This window comes from Panthera leo, chromosome C1 (assembly GCF_018350215.1).
Source record: "Panthera leo isolate Ple1 chromosome C1, P.leo_Ple1_pat1.1, whole genome shotgun sequence".
In the NCBI taxonomy this organism is placed as follows: domain Eukaryota; kingdom Metazoa; phylum Chordata; class Mammalia; order Carnivora; family Felidae; genus Panthera; species Panthera leo.
The window spans coordinates 169,798,258-169,809,117 of NC_056686.1; the positions used below are offsets into that span (position 1 = coordinate 169,798,258).

Sequence of the window (10,860 nt, forward strand, 5' to 3'; positions counted from 1 at the left end):
TATTTTAACACTGTTATTATCTTTTATCTTCACAAACAATCCTGTGAAGTAGGCAGAGCAGGCATTATCTCTGCATTATGGAAACTAAACTGAGCTCAGTTACTATTTAAAATGGGCCACTGTAAACATTTATAAAGATAAGATAATGAGAGCTAGAATGGACTTTAACATTCCTTTTACAGTTAATTTTCGTCTGTTTTACAGATGAGAAAAAATAAAGCTCAGGGAAGTCAAGACATCTCCGATGTTACAAAACGCTCAGTGACAGATTGAAGACTGGAATGCAGGTCTCCTAAGCCCTGGCCCACTACGGTACTTCCAGTACCACACCACAGTCAGATATAAAAGTAGACTGGAAAATGTTAAAAATCAACACGTAGGTAAGTAGCATTACCAGGTCTGGAAAAAAACATATTTTTCAACAAAAAACAGAATTTTTAAGGAATTAAGACACAAATAAATGTAAACATAAAACTACCTACCACCTTCATGTCTTTTCCTAAACTCCTCCTTCACCTGTTCTTTCCTTTTTTTTTTTTTTTTTTTAAATGTTTATTTTGAGACGATGCACGCCCTCAAGCAAGGTAGGGGCACAGAGACGGCAAGAAAAAAACCCAAGCAAGCAGGCTCGTACTGCCAGCACAGAGCCTAAAGCTGGGCTCGAACTCAAAACCATGAGATCATGGCCTGAGTGGAAATTTAGAGTCAGACACTTAACCGACTGAGCTACCCAGGCGACTCCTCCTTCTGTCCTCACATAAGGATGTGATTAGTCTACAAGTTCCTTAAAATTTCCATAACCTGCACATATTAAGATCTCAAAATTTTTTCAACTGATCAATTTTCTTTTAAAAAAAAGTAAAACGGGCACCAATGGGTGGATCAGTTGGTTGAGGATCCAACACTTGACTTGGGCTCAGGTGATGATCCCAGGGTCTTGGGATCAAGCCCCATGTCGTGCTCCACACTGGTCATGGAGCCTGCTTGGGATTCTCTCTCTCTCCCTCTGCCCCTCTCCCCCACTAGCGTTCTAATAAATAAAAATAATAAATAATAATAAAAAGGCATCTTCAATAACCACATTATATTCCTGTAATAAGCATTAAAGTGTGTGTATATATATAATATATATACATATATATATACATCTGTATATACATATATAGATAATAGATTTTTTTAAGTAGGCTTCATGCCCAGCATGGAGCCCAATGCAAGGCCTGAACTCAGGAACCTGAGATCAAGACTGAGCTGAGATCAAGAGTCAGATGCTTCATCAACTGACCCACCCAGGCACCCCAGTATATTATTTTTTATTACAGTAACTTATGAAGTTATTTTACTCAGGTCACTTTAAGTATTTTCATTGTGTATGCTCACTAAAATATTTCCATGTAGACTTCCAACTGAAACAGGAATCAGATCTGATAGACAATCTAATGCATGTACGCATTAATAAAAATGTGATAATTGATTGGTAGACATGTATTATGCAGTGGAAGGTTTTTTTGAGAACTGTAAGAGATTGGGATTAAAAAGATGTAGCTTATACAGTCATAAAAATGCAGACAGCATGAACCTTATAAACACATGGTGAACCAATCTTACTCACTTTTTTTGGCAAGATTTTTGAACAAATGTTTCAATCCCTAGCCAGCCAGGAAGATATGCCAGTCTTATAGACAACTCTATAGGCTAAAAGATGCAAAAGCTATCTGATGCATTTGTATGCAAAATTGCACAAGGAGAGCAAACCAAAAGCTATTATTAAAACTAGAGCAAGATTATACACACACTCTTATGTTATATATGTCATATATGCTAAACGCGTATATATATTTTTAACATGCCATATATGTTAAATATATACATTGTACATATGTGCACCAATATATATGCACATATATATATATATATATATATATGTATTATTCATCCATTTCAACAAGACTTAATGGAAAACTCTGGACCAGGTAAGGCCCTAAGTACCAGTAATTCAAAAACGAGTTAACACCGTCCGTGCCCAGAGGGAACGTAAGGCAAGATAGGCAAAATATTTCTCAATAAACTCTAAATATGCGTTAAGTGCTGAAATACAACAATAACTCAAATATTTGACAACTGGATGGAATAATCACGTTCAAATCATTTTAAATTTCAATAGTTCAGTAATATAAGAACCTGAAGCTTCTCAAAACAGGAAGTGAAAAAAACAAGCTTTTAAGGCAGTGAACTGAAATAACAGGAGTTCAAACGCTTCAAGTTTGTTTTAATTTTGTGCAATTTATGAAGGTAGAATAGGTAAAGTTTGGTTGTGTTTATACCATAAAAATGTCTAAATGCATGCTTAAAAAGGTATTTTGCCCAAATACCCAAATCACTTTTGATGTTACTCTCACTTCCTTTTCTGAAAACCATCGTAACCATTTCCTTTAACCACAATACCACAGGTCTAGTAATTTTTAGTACCGTTTGCCTTGCTTGTTTTTTTAGACAAAGTTCATATAGGAACTAATTTGAAAGTTTGTTAAGGAGCATAATATCACAAGAAAAGTTCAAGTCAATACAACCTGTAAGTAGTACTATCTAAAATTAAGTTGTTTCCATCTACCATAAATGTATAACCAAAGCTCTTTGGTAAATGCAGAGGGCTTCTTTGTGATGAGGCTGAGCTCCTGCCACAGAAGATGTAACAAACTGAACAGACATGTTGCAGTTGCCCTCTCCAGATTTTACTGAGTTTAGAGGCAAATCAATCCTTGCATTCAGGTGAGCAACAGGAACACAAGCCATCCTTATAAAAAATTTATCACTATTAAGCTAGCATAGTCTTCTCCTTTAGAATTACAACATCTATATCAAATTGTTGGAATAAACCAGTTTTAAAACTTGAACTCCATGATATGGATTTCAAAAAAATATTTCTTCAGCAGCCCTAATTTACACACATTATAATTATATTGCTATGGTCAAGCTACAAGGAATGTTCATGATATAGTTAAAATGCCAACAAAAATAACTATGAAAACATGACATCAAATACACACTGCAAACTCAAAAAATGGTAGAGTGTGCCCAAAAATCTCTTTAATTTGCTCTTCACCACGTTCTTTGAAACTTACTAACCTTGCCTTAAAAGGAAAACGATTTTGGTCTGTTTTCTCTCAAGATAAATTAATACAATATTTGTCCTATCTTTACATCTATTTCTCTTAACTCCAACTCAGCCTTCCATTTCTTATTCTACTGAGGCCATTTAAAGACTGTCGATGGGCCTTTTAGTTACAACTACACAAATTTTCCTTACATGTTATAAACCAGCAGTAATAGCAACATATTTACAGTTCTAATTGTACCGACACCGAACTTTAAGAAATGGTGTTTCGGTGCTATTAGATAGACATGGTTGCAAAAACTAAGAGGAGGAGTAAAGAGGGATGGAAGGTTGTTATTCCTGTTCTCGTGACTCACAGCCCAGAAGTATTTCAGAAGAAAATTGGTTCCACCCTCACTTTCCCCTCCTCTCTACCTTCAAAATGAAATAATTCCAAATTGTCAACATGCTCTCAAACGACTGTTATTTAGCAATCCAAAATAAAGTGGCAAGTGGAGGAGATGCGGGGTTCATCCCGATTAGCCATTCCCTTCCCACATCCACACACTTACACACCAAAAAACTGAGACAAAATTGCTACCACCTCCGACAGATTCCTACCATTCAACCTCAGTTATGAACACCCAAGTTTTCCTATCTCCTCCCCCCTCCCCCAATCTCGCCCACCCTCTGCCCTCCCTTTCCTGTAGACCCCGCTCCGGGGGCGGGGGCGCCGAGGAGGGGGCGGCAGCGGCGCCCCGGGCCCCGCGCCGGCCCGGCCGGATCCCGCTGCTGGGAGCTGGGAAATGGCTTCTCTCTGCCTCCGGCCGGCCGGCCCGCCCGCCACCGGGGGAGGCGCCGGGACTCCGCAATAGGCCGCGGCGCTTCTCGGCGACCCCGGGCCCGGCCTGACGCGGCACTGCCGTGATTTTTGCCTCGGGCGCCGCCCGCTGCCCCCACCCCCGGTTTTCCCCGGCCGTGCGTCCTTCCTCTGCCCGCCCGCTGCCCCCGCCGCGGTCTCGCCGGCCCGTGCGCACCTTTTTGATGTTGTAGAGGCGAGTCAGCATACCGACGCCCCGGTCGTTGAGGATGGTGAGCTTCTCCGCCAGCTTCTGCTGACTGGGCTGCAGCACGGAGCGCGACATGGTGGTGCTGGTGGTGGTGCCGCCGCCGGCCGCCTCGCACCCAGTCACCGGCCCGCGGCCTCCGCCGCAACCTCTGTCGGGCCTCCTCCCCCACCGCCCGCGACCTCCGTCTCAGGGGAGAGCGCCCATGACCCTTGCGCCCCAATCCCGCGCCGGTGACTGAGCGAACCGCGGCAGACGCCTCGGGGGGTCCCTTCCCCCGTAGGAGCCCGCGTCCCGGCAGCCTCCTGCCTTCCGCCCGCCGCCCTTCCGTCCCCACCCCCGGCGCTCTCCGCCCCAGCCCCCACCGAGCCGCCTTCCCCGGCTCCTCCACTAGGTGTGGCGGCGGCGGCGGCGTCTCCGGCGGCTGAGAACGAGGCCGCTTTCCGCAGCCCAGGACGAGCGCTCGGTCACCTGATCGGCCGCGCCGGCGCCCCCGCGAGGCCGGACGGGGAACTGCGCCCTGGGGTCCTTCGCCCGCCCCGCCCGGCCTCGCCGCTGCCGCTGCCGCTTCGGACTGGGCTCCTGCCCCAGTCCCGGCCCCCCGCGCCCGCTGCGCTTGATCCCAGTGTGGGAGTCCTAAGCTGAGATCAAGTGGAGTCGCATTTCCACGCTCGTCCCGCTTCGCCCCACACCCTTCTACAAGTTCCCAAAAGTTGCCTTTCTGCAGCACCTTCCTAAAGAAATCAGCAGAAGTCCCGGGGGGGGGGGGGGGGGGAGCGTTTCAGGCGACTTTCGTCTAAGAGTGGGCTGGAGGCTCCAAGCTCTTTTTCCTCCCACCGCTTGACAGACGCTTGTCGCTGAACACAGCAGATGTTGTGCTCCACGAGGCGGGCATCGCCTCTCCCATCCTCCCTATCCCATCCCTACCCCCCTGCCTGAAGACAGTTTTTGAGAGGGGAGGTCGGAAGTGAGGGCAACTCAAGTTCCTGAGATAATCGGAATCCGGAATTTGTTGACTAGCAGCACCCATCCGGAGAAGACGCAAAATAGGCCCTGGCATGAGGGAGGCAAAAGATAAATGCTTGTTCAGTGAATGAAGGAACGCTCGCATTTTTTCCATGCCTCCACCCTAAATCCCACCCCTTCTTGGAAACATTCTACTTTTCCATCTTTTTGTTTTTTCCTGATCAATTTCTTCCCGGCTACTTCTTCCAAGACTACTCCCTCTAGTCAAATGTATTAGACTTGGTTCCAAAAGTGAACGAATAAAGGACTTATGTAACTGACTGGCATGAGGCGTTCTAGCCAAGAGGATTCATACTGCTTTGATTATTTCTGGCCTTAATTTCTTTCAATGTGTTAATCTTTGTATTATATTCATTAATTTTTAGTGTTACGACACAATGTTCTGCCACCTTCAATAAAAAATATACTAAGAGTAAATAAGCTATCGTTAGACTGATCTAAATGCCTTATGAGAAGGAAATTGTGATGAATAGCTTTTAAAACATTTTTTAAAGCTAGTGAATGTACCATCCTACAGAAATATTTATTTTATTATCTTGACAAGAGAAAGGGAGTGGACTAAATGCATTTGAGTTAAGGAGCATTAAAGAAGTCCAACATCCACCAGAAAGTCTATCATAGCTGACACTGCTTGAAATTTTACACATAGAAAGAACTTCATTACCTTTGAATGAAGGCTTTGTACCTAAAGTGTCCTTTATTTTCTTTTTTCTTTCTTTCTTTTTTTAATGTAAACACCTTAGAGATCACCTATTGAGCTATTACTCAGTTAAGTGTTGGGGGATTTACTTTCCAACGTGATAGTTAAACTTTCAATTTAGAGGAGGCAAGCATCTGGAGCCTGCCACAGTGAGAGCAGACCTGGGAAATGCAAAACTGCAAAGGGGTTTGGGACAATTGGATAAGAAAACTGAAAGATGTTCAACGTTGAGGGAAAGATGTGCTCTTTTGGGGGACCACAAACAAATTTAGCTAGATGCAGAACTACAGAGTGCACCAATGAAAGTTTGCATCATTTTCTAGTTTTTCAAAAGTGCTGCAAAAAAAGAAGGAGAAAAATGGCACCATATTACAATTTGAACACAACTGCTACTCAAGAAAAACCACTATCATGTTTCTATATGAACTTGAACAGTTGTACCTACTTATAATTGAGAATACCTAATAGAGGGAGAACTCTGTAGATGTTAGTCTCATTATTCAATTTTTATTATAACTAATTTCTAGACATATTGACCCTAGAGTGAATGGAATATGCCTATTTGAGTAAAAGAGTTTATGTCTAAATGAGGTATTCATAATTCTTGCATTTTTTTCTATATTTTGCATCAAAAAGCATTTTGTTACTAAGATTCAACCCTTTCAGTGTTTGCCTGTATGTGTAAAAAGTATACTGTCAGAGCTAGGGTAATTATATATTTTGCCACGTACATATGATCTTATGGCAATTATAATAAGTATATCATTTTATATTTTCATTCATTTCTTCAGTCTTTGAAAATATCCTATACCATGCTAATCAGCCTGTAAAGGTATTATGAAAAATTGTGCCTGTTGTGGTTTTTTCCTACCATAGCTTTCTGGAAAAGCATAAAATTTTAAAAATGATTAGTGAGCTAAGTTTCAAAAGCATTATTGAAGATTTTATTTCCCTCATCATATACAGCAGTCTTCACAGTTATTTTTGGTACTGAAGATTTCCAAACAGTTTCCCTTCAGTTAAGAGATTTCTACTGTTTTGTCCCTAGAACATATTCAGGGATCATTAAAATTATTATAAGCCTTTAGAGAGATAGATGTAGAGAGTAGGTAATAGCTTCAAATTTATACTGATCTTAGAAAATTAACTAGTAAAATTAACTAGTGGAGACCAATATGCCTAAAACGTGAATTTTATTGTATGTAAATTATCTCAATAAATCTGATTCTTAAAAAATAAGAATTTTGGAAAATAATTTTTTGAGGTAAGTATAATGATACTCACTGGAAAATATTTAAATTGGAGAAGGAAGAGTGAAGTTGGCTTCATAGAAGAAGAATTTATAATAGAATTACAATTTATGACTCCCAAATATATTTTATAATGATTCAAGTATAAAATTCTACTCACAAAATTTCAGAAACTATGGCACACAACTTTTATATAGGGTTTACATAAAAACATTCAATCATTTACAGTGACAATTGTGGATGGGTTTAAAGAGTATTATTCAGTTCTTTGTAATATATTAAATAATCAAATATTTAAAATGTGTAGAGTACTGTTGTTCTAGAAGGGGATATGAAACTGTCTAAGATATAGATTTTGATCTTGAAGTCACATCCTGGTGGAATAGAAATATGCATAAGGAGATACAATGAGGCAGCCTGAGATACAAGACCACAGGAGAAGACTTAGCACAATTTCAACCGGAAACGTCTAAGAGCCCTTTTCAGAATACGGGTAGCTTACATTTTAACTTTGAATGAGAGCAAAGTCTTGGACTTTTAAACCTGTAGAAAATGATATTCAACAAAGTTTAACTTTAGTAAATGCAAAATAGCGGGAAAGTGCAGGAAAATAAAAAGAATGTTCATTGCATACACAAAAGACACAATGGGAAATATAGGTAGAAAGAGAAATGGAACAGAAAATATACAGCCTTATGAATGGTAAGAAAGGGGGAAAAAATTCAATGAAGAAAGATAGAAAAAAATGGGAGAAAAATGGTGACTTTTGGAGATTTGAGGATAATAAAGATAATTTGAAACAGTTGCTGACTGTGACAAGTATTACCGGTTATCCTTCAATATGTATGGTCTCTTTCTCCCCTAGAAATAAAATAAAGACTACATTTCCCAGCGTCTCTTGCAGCCCACTGTGGCCATATGACTGATATTCTGGCCAATAGGATATAAGCTTTCAAGAAGCTTCCTTAAGAGACTGCTGCAGCTTTCCTTTTGCCAGTTCTTCCCCACTTTCTTCATTCGGCCACATGAAAGAAGGATGCTATGACTGCTATCTTGGACAATAAGGACAATGGCCACGTACTAAGGATGGCAAAAATAGAAATAGAAGGTGTACGTGGGCTTTTTAGAGCAGAACTGCCATACCAAACCTTGCCTATCCTAATCCAGATTTTGTGTGAAAGAGAAACTTTTATTTAAGCTTCTTTTGTTTACTGTTGTTTATTTTAGCCAAACCTGATACTAAATATTAACAATTTTTGTGGCCAACATGATAATATCTCTACTAGGAATCAAATAAGGAATAGAAATTAAATTTAACATTCAAGTGTTTTTGCACTATGTGTTAGGTGCTACTATTTGAGTTACATTTCCTCATCTATTTGTCTCAACGATCCTTTGAGATATTATCCTCTTCATTTTATAAGTGAGGAAACTGGAATGCAGATAGGTTTTTTTTTTTAATTGCCATAGAAAGTGTTAAAGCTGGTATTGGATCCTTTATCAGTCTGACCAAAGTTCATGTGTACTCTTAATTACTGTGATGTCACTGCAGATCAGTTGGATGACATAAATTTGTCATGTAACCCACTAAACATGATTCTACAGTTTCTTCTAAAGTCCTTTAACTGTGCCCAAACCTTTATAAATAATCCCCTCATTAAAATTTCTTCAGATAACAGCTAGGCTGTCATATTTTCCCCTGACTAATATATGAGTTTTTCTAGTAGCTTTCTTTAGCTTTGTTTTCTCCAGAATATAGGATGAAAATTATTTCATTATTGCTTTTTCCTAATCATGAGGAAGATTTAAACTTTTTTAAATCACTTAGGCAAGCCAGATTTCTGGTGTTTCCAGAAAAATCTTAAGGCAAGAAGAGAGAAAAATTGATGAAAGGTATCTTTTTGAGTTCTTGGGATAAAGCCTTTTAAGTAGGATGTTTCTTGTCAAAGGTACTGTTCCACTTATTCTTAAAGACAAAAACATCATTCTTTTTCCCATCAGACTTCAGAAATATATAACGAAATTTCTCACAACCTGAGAATCATGCAGCTGATATATATTAGTTTTACCTGTCCTCCCTCCCTCTGTTTGGGAAACTGCTACATTCTGACAGAATTGAGTGCAGAGAGAGAAATGTGAGTCAGGCAATGGTAAGGGTCAGGCACATATAAAATAGAAATTAATGGAGTTTTTCAAGGAATTATCATTTTTAAAAATTGGTGTTTGTGGTAAGCTCCGTGCCCACCACAGAGCCCAACACGGAGCTCATACTCACGACCCTGAGATCAAGAGTTGGATGCTCAACCAACTAAGCCATCCAGGCATCCACAAAAATTGTTTTAAAGACTAAATATAGGGGTGCCTGGGTGGTTCAGTCACCCCCAGTTTAGCATCTGACTTTTGATATCTGCTCAGGTTGTGAGCTCGTGGTTGTGAGATCAAGCCCCCCATAGGGATCTATATTCAGTATGGAGCCTACTTGGGATTCTCTATCTCCCTCTCTCTATGCCCCTCTTCCTCTCATTCTCTCTCTCTCTCTCTCTGAAAATAAATGTTTACCAAAAAAAAAAAAAAAAAAAAAAAGACTACATGTAGCCAGACTATAATGTAATCAGAGAAACCAACTTTGGGTGAAGTATGGAAAAGGACAACAGAAGATTTCACTGTTGTTTAACAATGGTCACAGAGAGGGTAGACAATAACATATATGCTACATCAATACTTCAAGTTCTGTTCCTTTCCATCCAAAGACAACCAGGTATGATAATTTACTCCACTAAAAAATAAGAAAGAAAATAGGGAAAAGTTGGAGCAACAGTATCCCAGTACCTGTAGTAAATGAAGTAAGGAGGTAAGACTTAGCCAGAGATCGCAACTTGGTATTGCAAAGGAGTAATGAAGACAGGCTTAAATGAAACATGAGATGTCTCCAGTAGTTAGCAGAAGAGATGCCAGAAATAGAACTGATCTGAAAAGTTCAAAAAGAAAATGATGAAAAATTAATTACAGTCTTGATCTTGACCATTCACATCAAATTAGATTCATCTTCTAGCCTGCCAAATCTTTGATAATGCACTTCACTATGTTTATTTGCTTCTGCTCTGCAAAACTAAAGATATATTTATCTTTCTTATTAAAGTCACCCAAAGAATTTCAGTTTTCCCTGTAGAAAAAATTCCAATGTATAATGAAGTTTTTAGTTTATGATTGGTTTTAATTCTTCTTGGTTATTTTCATAGTACAAAGGATTTGTGAGTTTTTTAGTTTTGTTTTAGAAATTTGTTGGGCTTAGATGAAAAAAGAATGAAATCTTGCCATTTGCAACAACGTGGATGGAACTGGAGGGTATTATGCTAAGCGAAATAAGTCAGTCAGAGAAAGACAGATCTATGATTTCACTCATATGTGGAATTTGAGAAACTCAGCAGATGAACATAGGGGAAGGGAAGAAAAAATAAGATAAAAACAGAGAGGGAGGAAAACCATAAGAGACTCTTAAATACAGAGAACAAACTGAGGGTTGATGGGGGTGGGGGGATGGGGTGTGGGTTAAATAGGTGACAGGCATTAGGGAGAACACTTTTCAGGATAAGCATTGGGTTCATATGTAAGAGATGAATCACTGGGTTCTACTCCTGAAGGCAAGAGTACACGGTATGTTAACTAACTTGAGAATAAAAAAACAAAAATGAAATTTATGCTTAGATTTACACTTAAATAGTG

General features: G+C 39.7%; 1 protein-coding gene across 1 annotated transcript in view; it reads right to left on the minus strand.

Moving 5' to 3' along the window:
- NCKAP1 (NCK associated protein 1) overlaps window positions 1-4,332 on the minus strand; it is a 109,534-nt gene extending 105,202 nt beyond the window's left edge. The window contains exon 1 of the mRNA XM_042949337.1: window positions 4,132-4,332. Within this exon, the coding sequence (XP_042805271.1) occupies window positions 4,132-4,239 (108 nt within the window). The 5' untranslated portion in view covers window positions 4,240-4,332. The remainder of the gene's footprint in view (window positions 1-4,131) is intronic.
- Window positions 4,333-10,860: the final 6,528 nt, after the last annotated feature.